At 40.0% G+C, this 21766-nt stretch overlaps 2 protein-coding genes across 4 annotated transcripts in view; one reads left to right on the top strand and one right to left on the bottom strand.

Moving 5' to 3' along the window:
• Positions 1-21766, bottom strand: part of PIGA (phosphatidylinositol glycan anchor biosynthesis class A) — a 579723-nt gene that overhangs the window by 84784 nt on the left and 473173 nt on the right. The window lies entirely within an intron of this gene.
• PDIA4 (protein disulfide isomerase family A member 4) lies at positions 1547-20166 on the top strand. The gene is made up of 10 exons (XM_042471208.1): positions 1547-1843; positions 4253-4415; positions 6583-6788; positions 8340-8478; positions 8859-9064; positions 11247-11405; positions 14201-14352; positions 18541-18697; positions 18778-19011; positions 19529-20166. The coding sequence occupies exons 1-10, from the start codon at positions 1747-1749 to the stop codon at positions 19942-19944; spliced, it is 1929 nt and encodes a 642-aa protein (XP_042327142.1). The 5' UTR covers positions 1547-1746; the 3' UTR covers positions 19945-20166.

Raw genomic sequence — 21766 nt, 5'->3', positions numbered from 1 at the left:
AGTCCTCTGGCATACACTAAGGAACAAAATCTTGTGGGGACGTTGTTAACCCTCCCTCTTAGCAATTCGAGTTAAATTAAGAAATTCCCCTAATTAGAGACTTCCTAACAACAGCAAGGTTTGCTACCAGTACATTTGTTATTAAAACAGGAGTGATCAAATACCTCCAAGCCAGGGAACACTGGGCTAGAGAAGGAAGATCAGAAAGCTGTGGGCTGTAAGAAACAATAATTGGACTTACAACATGGTTCTGTAATAAAATTGTTAATAAGGCTCTGGGCACCTTCATTTGTGAAAACCAATTAAGAGCTGAAAATGCACTCTGCCTGACAACGTATTAGGTAGTACAAATGTCTTCTACTATTTCCTTGATGCTAATGAAGTTCTTAACAAAGACATGTCCTAAAGTCTTTGAGTACTGATGTTTTTGATACTGAGCATCATCAACTGCTTGCAGTGGCAATTCGGAAAGCAAAAGAGCAGGAGATGATCCAAAGCAGAGTGGCTGAAGCAGGCAACAAACAGTGAGGAAGGCAGAGGGAAAGTCACAGCCACATAAGCCAAGAATGTGTCCTTCCAAAGTCCTCACAGGTTTGACATCTTGCCATTCCCAGTATTTATGGTAGTGTCCTGAGGAGAAACAGAATGAAAAAACCAAAATGATAGTCGGCCGTCAGTACCTCTCTGGGTCTTCTGGATATATCTGCTCAAGTCTAATCCCAGCAAGTAGACATCTCATCTCCTCAGTTAGGTCTTAGGTCTCTCACACAGCCACACTCTCTAGCCAATAGCAATTTTACCTGTACAAGGTAAAAAGACAGGTGAGTTTCTAGCAACTACTAAACAGGGCTTTCATATCATCTCTTAACCTTCTTTTCTCCAGGCTAAACATCCCCAGCTCCCTGAGTCATTCCTCATAGGGCAAGGTTTCCAGACCCTTCACCATTTTTGTCGCCCTCCTTTGGACACATGGCTCCAGTTTCTCAATGTCCTTTCTGAATTGTGGTGCCCAGAACTGGACACAATATTCCAGGTGGGGCCTGAGCAAAGCAGAATACAGTGGCACTATGACTTCCCTTGATCTAGACACTATACTTCTATGGAATGAATGGTCTCCATGCTCTTCACAGGCATCTCTTTCTCCTGCCTGACAGAGCCTTCATATTATTATATTGCTATAACACTTTTCAAAGAACGGTTTCAGAAAGCCCAGTCCTGAGAGACCTGGAGTTCTCCTGGCGAGAGAGAGGAAGAGGCAGACGGAGAGCCTCAAACTATGGGGCTCATCTTTCAGCTCCTGCTGACCTGGGACACAGCCACCTCCAGCGCCGCCTCGCTGACCGCGTCCTGGCCAATCGCAAGGCGCCACGTAGCCTCGCAGGCATTGAGGCCCCGCCCCTTCCCTTTGTCTCCGCCCCTCCCCTGTTCCTTGTTTGCGATCCCTGAGTGGCGGGTGCTGATTGGTGGTTTTCTGCGCAGCCAATCAAAGGCATGCAGCTCAGGGCAAGCGCGCGGCGGCGCCCTCTTAAAGCCCGCGCCCAGCCCTGGCGGCAGGCGGAGCATCGCCGGGAAAGCCTTCCTTCTCCTTCTCCCTCGGAGCCGCGCATCGCCAGGAGGCCGCCTTCAAGCAGCGAAGGGCCCGAGAAAGGCAGGGCCACAGTCGCTGGCTCTTCCCCAGCGCTCCCGGTCCCTTGGCCCCGCTGCTAAGAGAGAAAGAGGGCTTTCCTGAGCCCGAAGGAGAGAGCGATGGGCGCCCGGGGAGCCTTCCTGCTGGCCCTGGTTCTGCTGGCGCTGGCGCTCCTTCCAAGGCGGGCCAGGAGCCAGGAGGAGCCCCCCGGGGAAGGTAGGCGCCCTCCTTCCCGCCAAGGGCCCTTGGAAGCGATCCCTGGGTCCGTAGAAGTGCTCTGGAGGAGCTGCAGGCAGGGCCTGGCAGAGTGTCCCCTCCAGGGATCCCTGTGTCTTTCAGGGCAACCTTTGGTTAAAGTTGGGCATAGAGTTGCAGTGGAGGACCCAGAGATCCCCAGAGAGAACAGACTCATACCATCCACGAATCATCGAAGCTGCAGATATGGAGGGATGAGGGATAAGGAAATCTCAGCCTGTGGGCGAAGAAGGCACCGCCGGGGCTGCTCTCTTCTGCTTCTTCTTCCTTGCCTTCTTAGCGCCACGGTCTTAAGCGCTGCCTTGCTCAGCAGCAGCATCAGAGCCCTGGGAGGCTGATCTGTCGCCCTGGAAGACGCCTAAAACTGGCCAAGAAAGGACTCTGCTGTTTTCTTTTTGCCCTCAGGAGAGCCTCTGTGTTAAGAGGCAGTCTATCCCTTGGGTTCAGCTCTTTGGGGGCTGCAGCAGGGGAGAAACTCAGGCCTGTTACAGACTGCCAAAATAAAGCTGCTTGGGGTCTCTTTGGAGGTATGCTGTTTAAATGATGCATGCATCCTAAGAATCCAGAAGCTGCACTAAAGCTTAGTGCTTAGGAATGGAGTGTGGCTTTGGCGCGACCTCCGGACTCTTAGGACCCATGCATCATTTAAATAGCATACCTCCAAAGAGACCCAAAGCAGCTTTATTTTGGCAGTCTGTAACAGGCCTGAGTTGATGATGGTGGCTTCCTGAGGGTGAGAGGTACTTTTCTGAACTAGCAAAGTGGTTTTTGCAGTGAGGGAAGGTGAAGGGATGATGAATAGATCACTCAGATGTATGTTACGTTCCTATACATTTTGGGATTTATCTATAACAAGAAGATACTAGATTTCAATACCTGGCAACTGAGGTGAATATTAGTGAATGAGCAAGAACTCAAGAGAGAAGACTGGCAGCCTCTCAGACAGAAGGAGGAGGAGGAAAGACCAGCCTGGAAACCTGGAGAGCTGCTGGTATTTACTCTGCAGACTCTGTGTTTGCTCTGTGTGAAGGCAGTGTGTGTAGACCTGCATGGCTTTTCAGCTGGACCTCCTCCCATTGAGCTTGGAAACAATGTCAAGTATTGCATGCATCTGGCATTCATGCCAGACGGTGTAAATTATTTGTTGTCATACAAAGGAGTTCTCTGGAGAGGCCCATGTTACAATTTCTCACTGTAATCAAACCATCCTAAACCCTATAATTATTTCACCTTGAGACCAAAGCCAGCTTTAAAGGCAAATATTTACATCTAAGCTCAGTCATTTCTTTCTCAGTTAGCTCAGTGTTGTCCAAACATATGAGTTAAAATAAGGGTATAATCTTTGGGATGGATGAACTAAATGTAAGTATTACTTAAGGGGTTTTGAAAAAGGTGGTCACACAATTGCCTTTCAGCATGGATTGCATTTACTGCAGGGCGAGGGATAATATTTGCCCTTTCATATAATAGTCACTGGAGCTTCCATCAGTACAGACTGTAAGCTTTAATTTAAGCATACTGATGCTGGGGGAAAACAAGTGCTTATTTATGTCAAGTAAAATACTTCAACAACAATGTAAGGTATTTGGTTTAGTGCAGGGCTGAGGAACATGGGTTACTCCATTTCTTGTGGGACTGCAACTCCCATAGTCCTGGTCAACATAGCAGCCTAATATAAAAAATGAGCTCCCCCCCCTTCATGCCACTCCTTGACTGGGACACTTGTTTGCTCCAACCACTGGGACACCATTAAGATCTCATTTTATCACAAACATTTGTCTGTTTCTACTAGAACTAGCTTGCACAGTATGTGGCTACCAAGCCTAATCCTATTCACTATCATAATAATTATGACCTGTCTGGCCCTTTTCAAGGTATTGTTTTGTTATTATTGCAACTTAAAAAAAGAAAAGGGGAAGGTGAGAAAAATGGAATCTAGCAATACTTTTAAGACTAACTGGTTTGTGTTTTTTTCATGAGCTTTCATGGTTATCAGTCCACTTCCTTAGATATCTAGAAGACCTCATGCTAAAACATAAACCAGTTAGTCTGAAAAGTGCTGCAAGATTGCTTCCGGCCCCCTTTCCCTTTTTTGCATATTATAACTGAAAACTTGAGAGAAAGATTGATGCTCTTAGAGTGGATTACTAGTTGTTAATAAGACAGTACCCTGCCCTCAGGATTACAAAAGACATGACACAAAAGGGGAAGGGAATGGCAATGGGGAAAGGGATCAAGTCCAGCAGTTCTTCTCTGAGGTTAAGGCCATGACAGATTTGGGACTTATTGAAATAGGATGCTTTCAGTGGACTTCCTGTGTATTGCAATGTCAGATTTCATGTATTAAGGATAATTTTCTCCTCTGAACAGAGCCTGTTTCTGAAGAAGAGACTGATGATATAGATGATGAAGATGACGATGACGATGATAGAGAAATAAAAGAGGAAAATGGTGTATTGGTGTTGAATGATGCAAACTTTGATACTTTTGTTGAAGGCAAAGATACTGTACTTCTTGAGTTCTATGCTCCATGGTAAGTTTGCTCCTTCCAGAACTTCCATCTTCTCTCTCGAAACCAATTTACACATATTGCTAGAGAGATATCTGCCACATGTGTGTTGTTGGTTACATGATAAATATTCTTTATAATTTGCCCTCCACAATATGAATCCTCGTCACCTTTATGCACAGACAAAGAAAATGGCAACACTGGCATCAATAAGTTTAATAGTAACCTGTGCTGTATCCACACTGCAGAAATAATCCAGTTTGACACTATTTTAAGCACATCATGTATTAGCCCATCGCTCTGTCCTCAATGTATTTTTATTGTGTTTTTAATAGATATTTTAATTGAAACATGGTTAATCCTGTTTTAAGGGGGGGAATTTGGGACATAATTTTGTAAATGTGGATTTTAATGTGTTGTGAGCCGCTTTGATTGTCTCGTCACAGAAAAGCGGGATACAAATAAACATTTTATTATTATTTATTTAAGCACCATGGTTCAAATCTATGGAATTCTGTGAATTGTAATTTTGTGAGACATTTAGTCGTCTTTGTCAGAGTTCTGGTGCTGCAACAAACTGCATTTCCCAAAACTCCATATCATTGAGTTAAAGTCATGTCAAACAGGATCATTTTTTGCAGTGTGTATGCAGCTCTGACTTCCTGAGTTTTCCTAATGTATTTCAGACTGTTCCAAAATCCTGATTCAGAATGAACATGGGTTACTTGTAAATGTGGTAGAGTAGTTGGTGCAAGTGTAATGTACATGGTATATTAAGTTTGAGTGTATAGGATACATCTATTACATCTTTTACATTTTAAAGTAGTTCCTTTATTGACAAAATGTGATGTTACTAAGCTTTTTGAATCAACGCAATATGGATGCAAACCTGTATTGTGTGGGGAGAAAGTAACACTTCCTTCATGGCTTATAGCCCTTTCATTCTGCCAGAAGGCATATTAAAAAGGCATTCGTATGCTTTGCTAGCCATTAATTAGCTGGGCTAAAACTAGATGCATGTCTGCACAGTTCTGCAACTGTAGTAAGAGAGGTGATGATTCTGTTCTGAAACTCCAGTGTGTATACTGTACTTGCTCAGAAGTCAACTGTCTTCTCCTAGCTACAGAACTGTAGCTGACTACTACCCCAGCACCTCCCAGTCACTGAAGGGCACTCTGGGGGGGCAACAGCCCTTTGAAGTAGTATGTGCGGGTGTATGTCTATATTTCACTATGACGTATTTAATATTTTCTTCCACAATATCGCCCAAACAACATATGCTTACATAACCAAAGGTTATTCACCTGTATGTTACCAAAAAGATTGCAACTTGTATCTACAAGGATTTGACCTGTTCTTCATACTATACCTCCATTTATTTGGAAAAAAAGACAATAGCATGTTGAGAATGGGGAAAATATCAATATCAACATACAGTATTTTTAATGCTAATCCTGCTAAATGGCAGAGAAAATTTGTGCACACGAGAAGCAAGGCTGCCCCCTTCCTTACTTGCCTTTCGTTGGCAAGCCAAAATGGCTTTATTCAAGCAGGCTTTAAATGTATAATCATGGGGTGGCTTGGCTATTTGTTATATAGGGTGGATATCATGGTTTTAGTGTGGTTTTAATATTTGTAATTTTATATTGTTTTTAGATGAAATTTCAACTGTGTTATTGTAATAGGTTTTTAGAATTTTATTTGTGAGCTGCCTTGGGTCCCCTCCGGGGAGAAACACAAAATATAAATCAAATAAATAAATAACCCCCCCCCCCTTTACAATGTAGCACTTCAGCTAGAAAAAAATGGCTGAAAAAGGTTTTTAAAAACATATGAAATCAACACAAAATATAGTAGTTTGACTTTCCTTGTCCTCAGTCTCTATCCCCATGGAAATCATCTCTGTTTTGGCTGATTTCCAGAATTAGATTTCACTTTTGGTCATGTTAGAGTGGCTGTATAGTTTGCATGGCATATAAAGGGATAGACCCACCTTAGTTGCCAATTGTTCAACAACACGGGCCCAAAAACATTATTTTTGAATAGGTATGCTGCCTGGCCAAACAGTGTATTGAAATAAAATCAGTCTTGTTCTTGCTCAGATGCTTCCTTGCTGTGGTGTAGAAACTGAATTGTAAAGTTTAAAACTTAACTGAATTTTCTTCTCTCCCTTCCTCACTCCTCTGTCTAGGTGTGGGCACTGCAAGCAGTTTGCTCCAGAATATGAAAAAATAGCCAAAACACTGAAAGAAAATGATCCTCCCATCCCAGTTGCTAAAATAGATGCTACATCAGCTTCTGCTGTGTCAGGTCGCTTTGATGTTAGTGGTTACCCAACCATCAAAATCTTGAAGAAGGGGCAACCTGTGGATTATGAAGGCTCAAGAACAGAGGCAGGTAAGGAATACTATGTATCTTTTTAGTTATTTCTAACAAATGAAATTAAGGATGTGGAATCCTATTTTAAATGCAGGCTGCAATATATTTTTTTTGCACTGTTTGTGCTGCAGCCTGCATTTAGCCTGTAGTTAAGCCGCATCTATGAGGCTAACTTGAGTGTTATTTTCTAAAACAGACAAGTGCTGCTTTGCATGTTTCAAGGATCCATTTATAGAACTGTGCAAGTACAATGGTCCCTCTACATTCTCTGGGGTTAGGGATGAAGGAACCCGTGAATGTGGAAAAATCCCAACAACACTATTCTTACCTAAGAAAACACTTCTCTAGGAATCTCCAGGTCCTCCAGTGCAACTATGGTCAACATCTGCCAGAGGTTGATCATAGAATCATGCTGGAGGACAAATGTCCAAAGAAGTGTTTTCTCTAGGAACTTCTAGGTTCTCCCGCACAACTCTATAGTCAGCTTCTGGAAGAGTTGCACTGGAGGATCTAGAGTCCTAGAGAGAACATAATAATCAAATCTGCAAAAGTCAAAGCCACAAATGTGGAGAGCCAACTGTAACTACAATTTTTCCACGATGAGATGTATAGACTTTGTTCACACAACAAGTATCTTCAACCTCTTTTAGTACAGAAGTCTGTAAAGGGATGTACAAAATATTTGTAAACCTCATTAGAGTGTGCAAAGTAATCCTAAAGCAACCATACTTTGCATTACAATCTTTAAAATATATTCAGCATGACCAAATTTATTTTACAGATCATAGGCAAACTGCAGGCTCAGTTTTCATACTTTTATATTTTGCTAATTTTGGTAAAAAGATGGCCTCAAAGTGTTTGACAAATTTAAGTGGGTGTTTTTATTGCAAAATCATAGCTGCGTTGCAGCAGCATCAGACAGACAGGTGTTTAATGAAGCCAGCTACTCAGGTATACACCTATACTTCCGCATAAGAGACTAGTTGTTCAGTTTTTCTCTCATTGGAGTGAGAAGTGCTCCATTTGAGTTCATGGTCCAGTGACAACTAGACTTGCCAAAGGATGGTTAGGTCCCTTCTGTCCTGAATTTTGTTGGTCTCGTGGAAATAGCCTGCTTTCAATCTAGAGGTCCTTGCTTCACACAATCTGTCCTGCATATCTACAATACATCAAAATAAGATGTACAGTTGTCCCTCCATATTCACTAGGGTTAGGGGAACAAGACCCCTGTGAATATGGAAAAACTGCAAATAACAAAAACACTGTTTTTACCTGAGAGAACACCTCTCTAGGAATCTCTAGGTCCTCCAGTGCAACTCTTTGGTCAATGTCCAACATACACTGACCATAGAATGGCATTGGAGTAGCTACAAATGGTCTTTCAGTGCAACTTTTAGTTAAAGTTGACCGCAGAGTTGCACTGGAGGACCTAGACAGTCCTAGAGAGAACATATTAATGAAATCCGTGAATAATCAAAGCCGCAAATATCAAAGCCGCAAATATGGAGGGATGACTGTATTTTTTTCTAGTTAAGAAAAAAAATGTCAATTCTTCCATCCTCTTTTTAGAAATTGTGGCTAAAGTGAAAGAAATTTCAGAGCCTGATTGGATCCCTCCTCCAGATGCAACATTAGTTTTGACCAAAGATAACTTTGATGAAACTGTGAATGAGGCTGACATAATTTTGGTTGAATTCTATGCCCCATGGTAAGTTAAAACCACATGTTTTGCCTGTTGAGTTTCACAATTTCCATATATTGGTTACTTTCATAAAAGAACATGAAAACACTTGCATGCAAATTATCAAGATTCGTATAGGAAACCTTTGACTGGTTCAATGTTTTGGGTTATAGCTCCCATAATCCCTTGCCTCCAGCAAGGAATTATGGTTTCCTGGTACTGATTGTGCTTTCCTGATATGGATCTATAATTGCAGAGTATAATCAAGATGACCTTGCTTGTTTTATTTCCCTGCTATTTTCCATTCTGTTTTTTGTTCATTAATTTGAAAGCAGGCATATGACAGGTTACAGTACTGGCTTGTTCACTTGATCACTACCTTCCTTTTTTTCCCCTTCCCAATTTAGGTGTGGGCACTGCAAAAGATTGGCTCCAGAATATGAGAAAGCAGCTAAGGAGCTTAGGAAACGTACTCCACCTATTCCCCTTGCAAAAGTTGATGCTATTGCTGAAACAGACCTTGCAAAGAGGTTTGATGTGTCGGGATACCCAACTCTCAAGATCTTCCGCAAAGGCAAATCTTTTGAGTACAATGGTCCAAGAGAAAAATATGGTATGGTGAAGTACCTTTCTTTGTCATCTTTGCAATAAATCTTGAATTGGAACTTATTTGCATTTTCTGGGATATTGATCCACCAACAGCTGATTTTCTCACTGAGGATTGCTGAAGTTTTTTTTTTAAAGGACCCTATGGTTCCTCAGAACACAGTATCAGAATGATTGACAGAATACATTTCATGCTCATGCATTCTGTCACTTTTCTTTTGAACACTTTGGTATGGTAATATGCAATATCTCGGCAATCATCTCAGCATTGCTTTTTAATCACAGCTATCCTGAAGCTGCTATTAGATTTCCACATTCTGCATATCTGCATTCACCCTCTTCTAAATGATAGTTTCCCACAACTGTGTGGCTGAATAGGCTGTATGGTTTGATTTAAATTCTACAGTATAGAAAAACGAATAGGCAGTTTTGATTGTGTAAACACAGATGAGAGCAACTTTGAAAAAAAAAATTAGTATGACTTTGGAACTGCCTTTTTTTTGGTAGCTTTAATATTAATACTTTTGTGTTTGTAGATTGGCAGGATGATGTATATTTGTTTAAAAAGTCATGCTCACTCAGTAGGATGATGTAATTAACTATTTTGATGTTATATGTTTTCCCAATATTAACCTTTTCACAAAGCCCCTGTCTCTGTGTTGTTTTTAGTATAATTTTGAGTTCTGCATCATTTAGATGCTTTCTACAAAAACACTTTCCCTCCATTTTACTCCCATGAGGGTATCTGACTCTGGTGTGGGAAGTATTTGCATGAACTTGATTTCAGATAGAGAATCTCTGGCCTTGCAAATTAAGTTCTGTAAGTTAAGCTTCCAGAACTCCCAGTAAGCATGACCTGGGGTAAGGATTTATGCAGGTTGTAGTCCAAAGCCTCCAGAGGGCCCAAAATTTCCAACTTCTATCCAATCCCAGTGGTTATCACTTTTGTGGACTGTCAGTGCCCTGATAATATTGGAGGAAAGGCACACATTCCCTGTACACCCTCTTTCCCAAGAGAAGTGCAGACATGATTTCCATAGTATCAAGTTTCCAATAGTAATGTATGGGATGGATGTGAGGATTATCCTCCTATCGCACCAAATATGAGTGTTTCTCAGCTGTGACATTAAATATGATGCCCTAGATATCCTAGTCATTCCTGTACATATAATCTTACCACGAGACACTGCCACTCTTGCACCAAAGACACTATGTGTCCTAATTCATTCACACCAGTAACACTACTGTAGCTTTCTCAGAGACACAAGTATATAATACAGAAATTAATTTATTAAACTTAAGTTCAACATACAATTAAAAATTGCTAATTTTTTACATATCTAAATCCTGACTGTCACTATCTCACTCTCATATTTCTTAACTCTAGTTTATAGCTTTGACTGACCCATATCTCTCATTCTCTGAATGATGTTTACCTAGCCTTTTAAAAACCTCATCCAAACATTCAATCAATCAGCAGTTACTCCCAACATTGTATGCCCTCATCCTTTCTCAACTGATCACTTACCTTGTTACGTTTACTGTATACAGTGGGCCCTTGGTATCCACTAGGGTTTGCTTTCAGGTCATCCCATGGATACCAATATCTCTGGATACGCAAGTCTTATTAAATACAGCATCATAGTAGAATGTCCTTTATATACAATGGTAAAATCAAAGTTTGCTTTTAGCGATTTATATATTTTAAACAATGTTTTCAAACCATGGATGACTGAATCCATGGCTAAAGAATCATGGATAAGGAGGGCCAACTGTATGTCACATACATAACCATAATTTACCTTAATTTCTCTAATAAACACATTCTCTCAATCCCATTATAATGAGGCATTTATAAACCGCCATAAAGGACCATGTGCTGCCCAACCCTCCTGTATATAATCTCAGTTGTTATGTCTCTGAGTATAAATATGACCACTCCAAAAACAATCCATTATTTGAAAATATTACAATTCTAAAGTTCTTCATCAAATTGTCTTTTATATTAAGTGGAATCACTTTTCTAGAACAAATGCAAGTTTCAGTTGGTAGAGAGCAAAATTAAAGTGCCTGGATTTAAAAAACAACACAACCCAACACTAAATATTGTTTAATTTTAAAACTGTAACTTTTTCTTAGTCCTACTTTTTCCCCCCAACCAATATTAAGAAACTTTTTTTTATTAACAGGAATTGTTGACTACATGATAGAACAAGCTGGTCCACCATCCAAACAAATACAGGCTACTAAACAAGTACAAGAATTTGTGAAAGATGGAGATGATGTAATCATCATAGGAGTGTTCAAAGGAGACCAAGATCCAGCCTACCAACTTTATCAAGATGCTGGTGAGCCTTTCCTTATTAGTAGATAACATGAAAACATGCTTAATGGCTGTGTGCAGAAAGTGCCTTAGAGAATTTGAGTTCAGGGTTTGTTCAATGAAGCACTTTATAAAGAGAAGCTAAGACAATTGAAACTTTATCTGAAAGAAGAAATGAATATGAAGAAAACATGATTAGGGATTCATAAAATGCTGAATGATGTAGAGGCCATGGCTGGAACAGTTCCCTCACTTGGCCATCTAATGAAATAGGTTCCCCACATCCATTAAGATAATGGGATTGATCACTGTGGGGCCTGTATGTCAGAATTTGGGAGGTGAACTAGGAAGAAAATATTTCACTCTTATCCTGTTTGGGCAATGAAAGACAGGAGAACCCTTGGTATGAATTTCCCTCAAACTCTTGCTCGCTTTGACCCACAAGATATGGCCAGTTTTCCAACAATAATAATAATAATTTTTATTTGTATTTTCCTGCCTCTTCCTGTGGATCGAGGAGGGATTACATCAACAAATTAACACAGTACTGTACAGATATAAAATACAATCAATTAAACACTGACATTATTATTAATTCAATAAAATAGCTAAAACATCTAGAACATATAAAACATTTAGAAAACATAACATCATAACCAGAAGTGAAGCATTTTATCTGGATAAGCCCGCCGAAAGAGAGCCGTCTTAAGTGCCTCTTTAAATGAACTCCACCACAGTGGATTTTGTCTTTCAAGAAAAAGTTGTTCAGCCTTCACCAAATAAGGAAGAACCATCTGAAACTTAGCTTGGCCTCCTGTAGTCCCATCTCAGTTTTTCATATACATCTGAGCACATCCCTCTCTCCAGCAGCTGTGTTCCACTTGTCTTTCCCTCCTTCCGTGGAAATAAATTATTTTTATTTATTTATTTGGAGTATTTATATTCCACTTTTCAGCCACAAAGGCTCTCAGAGCAGCTTACAAATCGTTAATTAGATGGTTCCCTGCCCTCAGCCTTACAAGCTAAAAATCATGACACAAAAGGAGAAGGGAATGGCAGTGGGGAAGGGGTTCAGGTCCAGAGGTTCTACTCTCCCTCTGAGGCCTGGACCATGGCAGATGGACTGGAGGGAGGGCTCTCCTTCTTACTCTGGCTAGGCCCAATGGAGCTGGCCTACCTCTCTCCCTCTGAGGCTGGATGGTATCAGATGGATTGGAGGGAAGGCTCTCTTTATTAAGTGCCTGCCTCACAGGTTTCTGGAAGAAAGAGAATAATTTAGTAGTTTGAGTGTTTGACCAGGACTTAAGGAGACCAGGTCTGAGATCCTTCATCAGCAATTGGACTACTCATATTCTCAAAATGTGCAGTTTGTTTGATAACATAGTATTTGGTGGTTTGAGTATTGGGCTATGACTGGAGACAAGGGTTCAAATGCCAAATCAGCCATGGAAATCCACTGAGTGATCTTTGGTAAATCACACACTCTCAACCTGAGAGTAAGGCAAAGTCAACACTCCTCTGAACAAATCTTGTCAGGGGTCCCATGATAGGGTCACCTTATAAGTCAGAAAAAACTAGAAGGTGCATAACAATAATAATCAGGACAGATAAAGCTAAATACTAGTGTACATAGTAGTCAAGCTCAGATTTACTAACAATCACACAACAAAACTTGGAATCATGCAGTCCATCTTCTCTTCTCTCTACCCTGACAAAAAGATTAATTTCTTTTTTAGATTTGAATGCACTGCCTTTTGCTTCCCTCAGAAGGGAAATGCACAATCCCAAGATTCACTATGGCTTGCTTGATACCTGAACTTGGACAGTGGAAAACATTTAAGGAATTTTTGCTGCCCAATTGCTTTGTGCTGATGGCTTTTGAGCAAAGAAATCTTTTAAGAAAAGGATGAAATACATTTGCTATGGGTAATAATTATGATAACATTGAATCACATGATAAAAAAAACATTATACAGTGAATGTGGTCGTAGTAACAGCATTATCTGTAATGGTTTCCCTCCTTCCCCGCTTTCCCAGCAGCTGGAGATAAAGGTGGTGAGGGAGGAACACTTGAAAGTAAAAATTGGAGTGGGTTCACAAACTTAGTGACACTGGAGTCACTGGAATCCACTACAAGTTTTATTTCGAACTGTTCTTTCTTTTGCGCTTACCTAGGAGTAAACCTCATTGTAGACTGTAGCTTAGAGTCAACACTTGTATTGGTAGGCTAGCCATGCGTGGATCAGAGCATCCATGGATGACCCCGCCTCATTATTGTTAATGGCGGCATGTGCACATGGCCACATCAACACAGTCTTCCATCCATTGACAATAATGGGAATTGAGGTCCCATACTATTTTTCTATCAGTGAAGCTGGGGTCCAGAACAGAACCTCCATGGATAGAGGGGTGACTACTATATATTTCCAATTGTATTAGGATGGTCAAATTGCAAGGGGATTGGCTTATAATAAGGCTTGTGAGAGAAATGCAATGCCAGCTTTCCCATTAATTAATTAATTAATTAAAATAGTAAGTTTGGGTATGATTGTTATTTTAAATTTGTATGGAATCATTCTAATAGAAAATATATTAGGAGTGTGCATTTATTTATTCATTCCTTGGCTCTAAATTAGAAGACCTTTGGTGAGCAACATTAAATATTTGATGCACTTTAGGGCTTTAAATGTTGTTAAGTCTTGGTGGTCCATGCCAACAAAAGATATTTAAAGAGAGTCCATGGTAAGAACCACTGGACTAAAAAGTAATAGTGCTCTATAATTAGAAATCTTGCATTCCAACTCTTTTCTTGTCTTTCAGCTAACAATCTAAGAGAAGATTACAAATTCTATCATACCTTCAGCAAAGAAATTTCAAGCTTTCTAAAAACGGATGCTGGGAAAGTGGTGGTGATGCAACCTGAAAAATTTCAGTCAAAATATGAGTCTAAAATGCATGTATTAGATATTAAAGTGAGTAGTTATGTCAAAGCTATATTAGAGATAAATGGATCACCTTTATTCTTTTTGTGTGCCATTTTGCCTGCTGCTCCTTGATGTTCCAAGTTGCATTTTCAATTTCTTTTTTCCCCAATATATATTTTATTTCTTGTAACGGACAAAATTCCCACAGGCACATTCACATTTTTATATATACATATATAATTGTATATATTTACATGTACTAATACAGTTATAGGTAACTCCCCTCCCATCCTCTTCCCTCAGAATCAATACTGAGACATAGAACAGATACAGTTATACATATTTCTTTTGTGTGTAGCTTATATAGTTATGGTAGACTTCCTAGTGTCTCACTACTATCCTTTTTTCTTTAATAAAAAAACGTATTTTCCGGCGTATAAGATGACTTCTTATATGCCGGTTTCTGACCCCAAAGACAGGCGAATGGTGTAGCCACTTCTCTGTCTCTGGGGTCCTTGCAGTTCCCTTCCCAGAAGGCACTGCGGCCAGGCTCTCTCTCGCCGCCATTGCTGCTGCAAAAGGTGGCGGAGAAGCGGCTCCAGAGCCAATTGGGCCGAGGGAAACAGGAAAAGAGCTGGCCCCTTCTTCCTCCCAGGATACTCCGCTCCTCCAGTGGCTTCTACAGCGGACTTCTAACATGCCATGGAAGCCGCTGGAGGAGCGGAATATCCCGGGAGGCGGCGGTGGTGAGGGTGAGGAAGAAGGGGCCGGCTCTATCCCTGTTTCCCTCGGCCCAATCTGCTCTGGAGCCGCTTCTCCGCTGCCTTTTGCAGCAGCAATGGCGGCGAGAGAGAGCCCGGCCACGGTACCTGGCTTCCAGGCCTTCACAGAGGTCTCCTCCAAGTCGGCGCAAGACCACCTTACTTCAGCCCATAGGAGGCCAGGGACGCTGCCGACCTGCGACTTGAGGGTCGTCTTATACCCCCAGTTGCTTTATACGCCGGAAAATATGGTAATCCCAATTTTCTGTACATTTTGTTATGTCATAGTTTCTACGCTTTACTGTCTTTGTTTACTTTATGCTAGTTTATTATATTTTTATGTTAGTCAATTGATTGCATAAAGCGCACTTAAATCAAACATGATCATCTCTGCCAAAGAGAAAAAATAAGAAAATTCTAAGTCCTTATCCTTTTATAATTTTGAACGTTTGATTATAAATTGGGGGGAGTATCAACTCTCTCCAATTCTTCCCACTATTTCATCCTTCCAAAACTAAATTGAGATTTTCAATATATTAAATAAGTATAATCATACCTCATATAGTAAGATTATAGACTAGAGAAAGAAACTTTTTGCATATTGTCTTTTATCATCTGAGCCCAACATCAGTTATGTCCACTCACAACCTTCCTGTTTTACAATAAGTCATAATACTTAACAGTAAGAATGAATTAAATAATAATTAATCAATCTCTAATTATTTCCAGTATGACAGAATCATACTCCATTCTCCTTCAATTTCCTTTTTTGGTTTCCCTCTGATCAAGGCCGATAGAATGTCCATAGCTTCCCGTGTTTTTATTATCCAATCTTTGATTGAAAGAATGCTATTTCCCCCCCAGTCTTTTGCAAAGAGAAGTCTCGCCGACTTTATCATATATAATAGGATACGGTTGTGTTGTTTCCCTTTTATTTCATATGTCATGTTTAGTAAGAAAAATGGGGTGTGAAAGGAATTCTGATTTGTAGAATTTCCATCATCTTTTTATGAATAGCAGTCCAAAATTTCTTTGCTTGTTTACATTTCACCATGCATGGAAAAAATCTCCCTGTAGATCTGAGCATTTCCAGCAGTTTGAATTGCTGGTTTTATATACAGTACATTATTTAATTTAGTAGGTGAAAGATACCAGTGGTACATCATTTTTATAAAATCTTCCTTGTAATTTTGACAGAGCGTATACTTATCCATATTTATCCAGTCTTGTTCCCAATGTTTCAATTGTATGTTTTCTCCAATGTTTGGTGACCATTTTAGCATTGTGTGTTTTATTACCGTACTTCTTGTTCCAAATCTCTGGCGCTATACAGAACGGCCTATAGTGCGCCATCGTCATGTGCTAGGGGTTGGCCGAGGGCGCACCGCCCATACGTGCTTCACACCCTAGCATGTGATGAGGGCATCAAAATGGTGGCGCCCTGTACACACAGGTGCTGCCGTTTTGACGCAAAGGACGCTTAACGTCTACACATCCCGGCATCACTGTGACGCTGTGAGTGCGCCATTGGCGCACTGTGTTGTCACAATCGCGCTGCAAGAACCCACTTTTTGCGGGGGTTTTTTTGCTGCATGAGGGAGCTGCGCAGTTTGTCCGCTGCGGTTCCCTTGTGCAGCAAAACAAGGCGCGAGCAGACCGCCCTTTTTGGGTGGTCTGTATCGTGCCAGCGTCTCTCAACACGATGTAATAGTTCCTTAAAATAATTTTATCTAGGTTGTTTTCTTTTTCTACAATGTTCATATTGCTCATGTCTTTCATAAATCTTTCTGTTAATTGTAGGTAAGTAAACCACTTAATGTTTATATTCTCCTTTCTGAGTTGTTCTATTGTTTTTATTTTGCATAGTTTTCCTCCTTCTTTTATCAGGATGTCTTTGTATCTAATCCAAGGCTCCTTTTCTCTTGATCTATTAAAGAACGCCTCTTGTGTGGAGACCCAAGTTGGTAAAGATCTATAAAATTAAGTTCTTACTTTTAGCCAAACTTTCAGTAATGCTCTCCTACAGATATGATGATCAAAATCTTTGTTTTTCTTTAGTTGGTCGAACCACTTAAATGCATGCCATCCAAATCTTAATCTATCGCTTTCCAGATTTAATAGTCTTTCATTCTTAAGGTTAATCCACTCTTCAATCCATTTTAAAGCACTGGCTTGAAAATGTAATGTCATCTTAATTTTCAGCAGCCTTTTTATTTATTTTCTCTATCCTTTCATTTTATTTTTGCACCTTTTCATTAATAACTTTCTTCTTTATATACTAGATTGCTGTGTGCACATCCATAGTCGTATTCAATAAATTTACAGTGTGCTCTTCCCTTACGCGGGACTGTTCTGGACTCCCCCTCCCTCCCCGTGAAAGGAAATACTGAGTATGCTAGAGCCCCATTGGTGGCCAGAGCGTGCGCTATTACCTCTTCTGATGCACGGCTTTCAGCGTAAACTGGAAAGCCGCATATAGCGTGCCCATGTATGACGCGGTGGTACTGTACTTCTAATTACAAGGTCGTATTAATTATTAGATCCTTTGTCAGTTGACAACATTGTTAGCAGTCTTCTATTATGTATTTCTCATAAATATATGGTGTTCTAAAATTTTAGAATTCTGGTATTGTGATTTAGGAAAATACAAGTAAAGTATTCAGCTTTTATATTATATTCAGCTAGCATCCAGTAAGGAAGGAAGTGAAGAGAGGGGCATAGAAATCAGGTTTGATCGCAGATATTTTATATTTTATTAAATCTGCACTCTCCTTTCCATATAACATTCAAGGTAGCTAATTAAACGAAAACCTAAGACATATGAAACTACAATTTGAACCCAAAAGCAGATAAGTTAAATATGTCAATAAAAAAAGAAGTAAGCACCCCCACTTAAAACCAACATACAGCTATATTGTGAAACCAGCTGTTTTGAAGTCATTGATTATTTAGAAATGATTTCCACAATGTTATCACCAGAAGTTGTCAGCCAAGGTGTCCTGTAGCAATGGGCCACCATACTCCCCTGGAAATTCATCAGAGCATGCCAGTTGTAGGTGGGCAGGGCTAGAACCATATTGTCTGTCCTCTTCTCTTGCTCACACTTTATCACGCTCGCTCCTTCTTCCACACCCCCTTAATAAATACTTAAATTAATACCAGTGGAAGGCAGGAGAGGGTAAATCTACAGATCCCTCTTGTGTCCAACAATTTAAAGTTACTACTGACAGTAGAGATTTCTTATAGCCTTATTGGTTATGGGGGAGGGGTGGGTGCTGCGGGCCAACGGGTGAAGTCTTGTCTGCACCATTTGGGCTAAATATCTCGCCTCTGCTAGAAAATTTATTTCCACTCAGGCATCCTGATAAGGTTTTTTACATGTTCTTTCAGTTAAGATCTATGCAGGAACAACATTCTGCACGTCATAAACTCTTTGAAGCATTACATTCTCTGTGTCTTTTGCTTCTGTAAACAGGAATCAACTGATGCTGGGGAAGTGAAAAGCCATGTGGTGAAATATGCTTTACCTCTTGTGGGCCATCGTAAGACTTCTAATGATGCTAAGAGATACAATAAGAAACCTCTGGTGGTAGTTTATTATGCAGTAGACTTCAGCTTTGATTATCGTGTTGGTAAGCACAAAAGGTTATATTTTAAAAGATGTTACAGAACAAACCAGAAATTAATAACTTCATTATGTGTTTGTCTTTAGCTACTCAGTACTGGCGAAACAAAGTTTTAGAGGTAGCTAAGGACTTCCCAGAATATACTTTTGCAATTGCTGATGAAGAAGACTATTCCTCAGAGATAAAAGACCTGGGACTGATGGACAGTGGAGAAGATGTTAATGCTGCCATCTTTGATGAAGGCGGCAAGAAATATGCAATGGAACCAGACGAATTTGATTCTGATGTTCTGAGGCAATTTGTTTTATTATTCAAAAAAGGTAAATTGCTTGAGATGTGTACAGTGTTCTTTCTTAGATTTAAGTGTAGGATGACTATATAAAATTCCTTAGCCACTAGTACATTCTTACCCAAAAGTTAAACTAATTTAGTTCCATGGGACAAAGATACTGACACTGAAAATCAAATAGATGGAGTATATTAGATTTTACAAAAAAAATCCTGTAGAACACCCTTTCTATGTTTTTGGGGGTTATGTTACAGTATATATGGTTAGTAAGTGCCAACTAAAATGTCATAAAATCATGAGTACACTTTTTAGTTCTTCAGAATTCTTCACCAGAGCTAGATATTGAGCCGGAATTGGGGGACACCATAGTTTGGGGGTCACTGTATCACAGAACCACCTGGAGGGAAAGTTTTACAAATGTTGGGACTGGATTGTGCTGATCTGAGGCACAAATAAAACAGCTAGCATAAGTGGGCTAATTCTGATAGGAGAAGCCTTAGCTGATACAGTCTCTGTATTATAGTGTTTCTCATTTTTCCTTTTGTTAGGTAAACTGAAACCCATTGTGAAATCGCAGCCTATACCAAAAAATAACAAAGGTCCAGTGAAGATTGTAGTTGGTAAAACATTTGAGTCTATAGTGATGGATCCAAAAACAGATGTCCTCATAGAGTTCTATGCTCCCTGGTGCGGGCACTGCAAGAAACTTGAGCCCATCTACAGTGAGCTAGGTAAAAAATACAAGAATCAGAAAAATCTGGTCATTGCCAAAATGGATTCTACTGCCAATGATGTCCCCAATGACAATTACAAAGTGGAAGGATTCCCTACCATCTATTTTGCTCCCAGCAGCAAGAAGAAGAATCCTATTAAATTTGAAAGTGGAGAAAGGGATCTGGAGAACTTGAGCAAATTTGTAGAAGAACATGCCACCAAACTGAGCAGAACAAAAGAAGAACTTTAAGTGGATAATGGGTTATGCTCAGTGAAGTGTTACTGAATCGTATTAAAAGATTTCTGTGAGGGGATCTGCAGCATTTGAGAAAAAAGGGGGATTTGGGATAGTAAAACACAGTATGATTTTTTTTGTATTACCAAACAAATCTGAACACTGAACTTTTGATGTGAATTAATTTTTTTTTTGTTACACAGTTTTGATCTGAGAAAAATACATTATTTTTTGTGACTAATGAGTGCAATTCTTCCCACTTTGAGAGGTTTCCCCCCAAAAAAAAGGTTCTTTCTCTGTTTTCTAGGTAGGACGATTTCTCTTGTTCTTGATTATATGTGGTAATATATGAACTGATGGTTTTAGGTCTGGCACTTCGCATGGTTTTTCTGTTGAACAGAAGAATAATCCTAAATGTAACTGGTTGTCTGTCCCTTTTTTAGGCACTGATTTCTCAGTAGCCACAATTACAATTCCTGGGATAATTGTTTTTAATGTGTACCTCCCACCAACTTTGAATAGCATTCTTCAACTGGTAAAGAGAAATATCAGTTGTTGGCTGTTGCAATGCAGATATTTTATACAGATGAATTAATGTTGATTCAAAGTAAAACTGCCATGTTTATTGCTTAAACCTACTTTGTTACTGTTACTTTAGGTGGAATCTGCACTACAGAATTAATCCAGGTTGACACCACTTTAACTACCATGGCTCAGTGTTATGGAATTCTGGCAGCTTTAGCTTGTTGTGACACCAGACCTCTCTCACAGAGAAGGCTAAATGCCTAACAAAACTACAATTCCATAGCATTGAACCATGGCAGTTAAAGTTGTGTCAACCTGAATTATTTCTGCAGTGTGGATGCAGCCTTAGTTTTCAGTCTTTTGGAAATGTTTGTTCCATAGTTCAGCATTAACCAAATGAAGAACTTGCAGAACTGAAAGCACGCATATATATCTCGTGAGGATCAGTGCAGGTAGTGAAGCATAATAAAGAAAAAAAGTACCCGTATTTTCCGGCGTATAAGACGACTGGGCGTATAAGACGGCCCCCCAACTTTTCCAGTTAAAATAAAGAGTTTGTGATATCCTCACCGTATAAGACTACCCCTCTTCCAACACACACCAAATAAAAATTTAAAAAACATCAGATTTGATTTCAATACGGTAATTTCATTTCAAATGACATGCAGGTACTTAGCAGGAAACCTTGTTGTATACAAAGCCTGCTTGGATTGGTCAGCTCTCCTTGCCTGTCCAGCCCTGCCTGTCTCCAAGACTATCAAAGTGGTAGCTGCTTTCATACGATTGTTGCATATGGTGGGGATGTGGCCATGGCTGTTTTTGAGCTCCCCCCACCATATGCAGCGACCGCAGATTCTCCATTCCAGCTCAGAAGTTTCAGCAACTGCCCTATAAGATGACACCCAGCGTATAAGACGACCCCCGACTTTTGAGAAGATTTTCCTGGGTTAAAAAGTAGTCTTATACGCCAGAAAATACAGTATTAAATTAGACTACTTCATATTGCAAAAGCTTGTCAAATACTTTATAACTAATATATCCAGGGGTAGTCGTGTTGGCCATATAACAAAATATAATAATATCCAAAATCCATAAAACAGCAATACCTTTATAGGCCCAACCAAAATGCGCAATATACATGTTAAAGCTTTTGAAGCTCAACTAGCTCCTTCATCAGGCAAAGTTATTAAAAATCATACAGGAGAAAGGAAAAAAATGATGTTAATCATAGGCCTGTATTTTGTCAAGCTGTTGCGGTTGTCCTCAGTTCAGATGGTATGGAGGGGCATTTATTCAGGCATGCCCCTCCTCC

Source organism: Sceloporus undulatus, chromosome 6, assembly GCF_019175285.1.
Source record: "Sceloporus undulatus isolate JIND9_A2432 ecotype Alabama chromosome 6, SceUnd_v1.1, whole genome shotgun sequence".
NCBI lineage: Eukaryota > Metazoa > Chordata > Lepidosauria > Squamata > Phrynosomatidae > Sceloporus > Sceloporus undulatus.
Note: the sequence above shows the minus strand (reverse complement) of the source record. Positions and strands in the feature narration are given on the sequence as shown.

What these genes read in the sequence shown, in the direction of transcription:
- PDIA4 (XM_042471208.1), top strand. Translation starts at nt 1,747, where the DNA reads ATGGGCGCCCGGGGAGCCTTCCTGCTGGCCCTGGTTCTGCTGGCGCTG. An exon ending in GGAGGAGCCCCCCGGGGAAG is followed by an intron (nt 1,844 to 4,252) that starts GTAGGCGCCCTC and finishes TCCTCTGAACAG; the next exon opens with AGCCTGTTTCTGAAGAAGAG. An exon ending in CCAACTTTATCAAGATGCTG is followed by an intron (nt 11,406 to 14,200) that starts GTGAGCCTTTCC and finishes CTTGTCTTTCAG; the next exon opens with CTAACAATCTAAGAGAAGAT.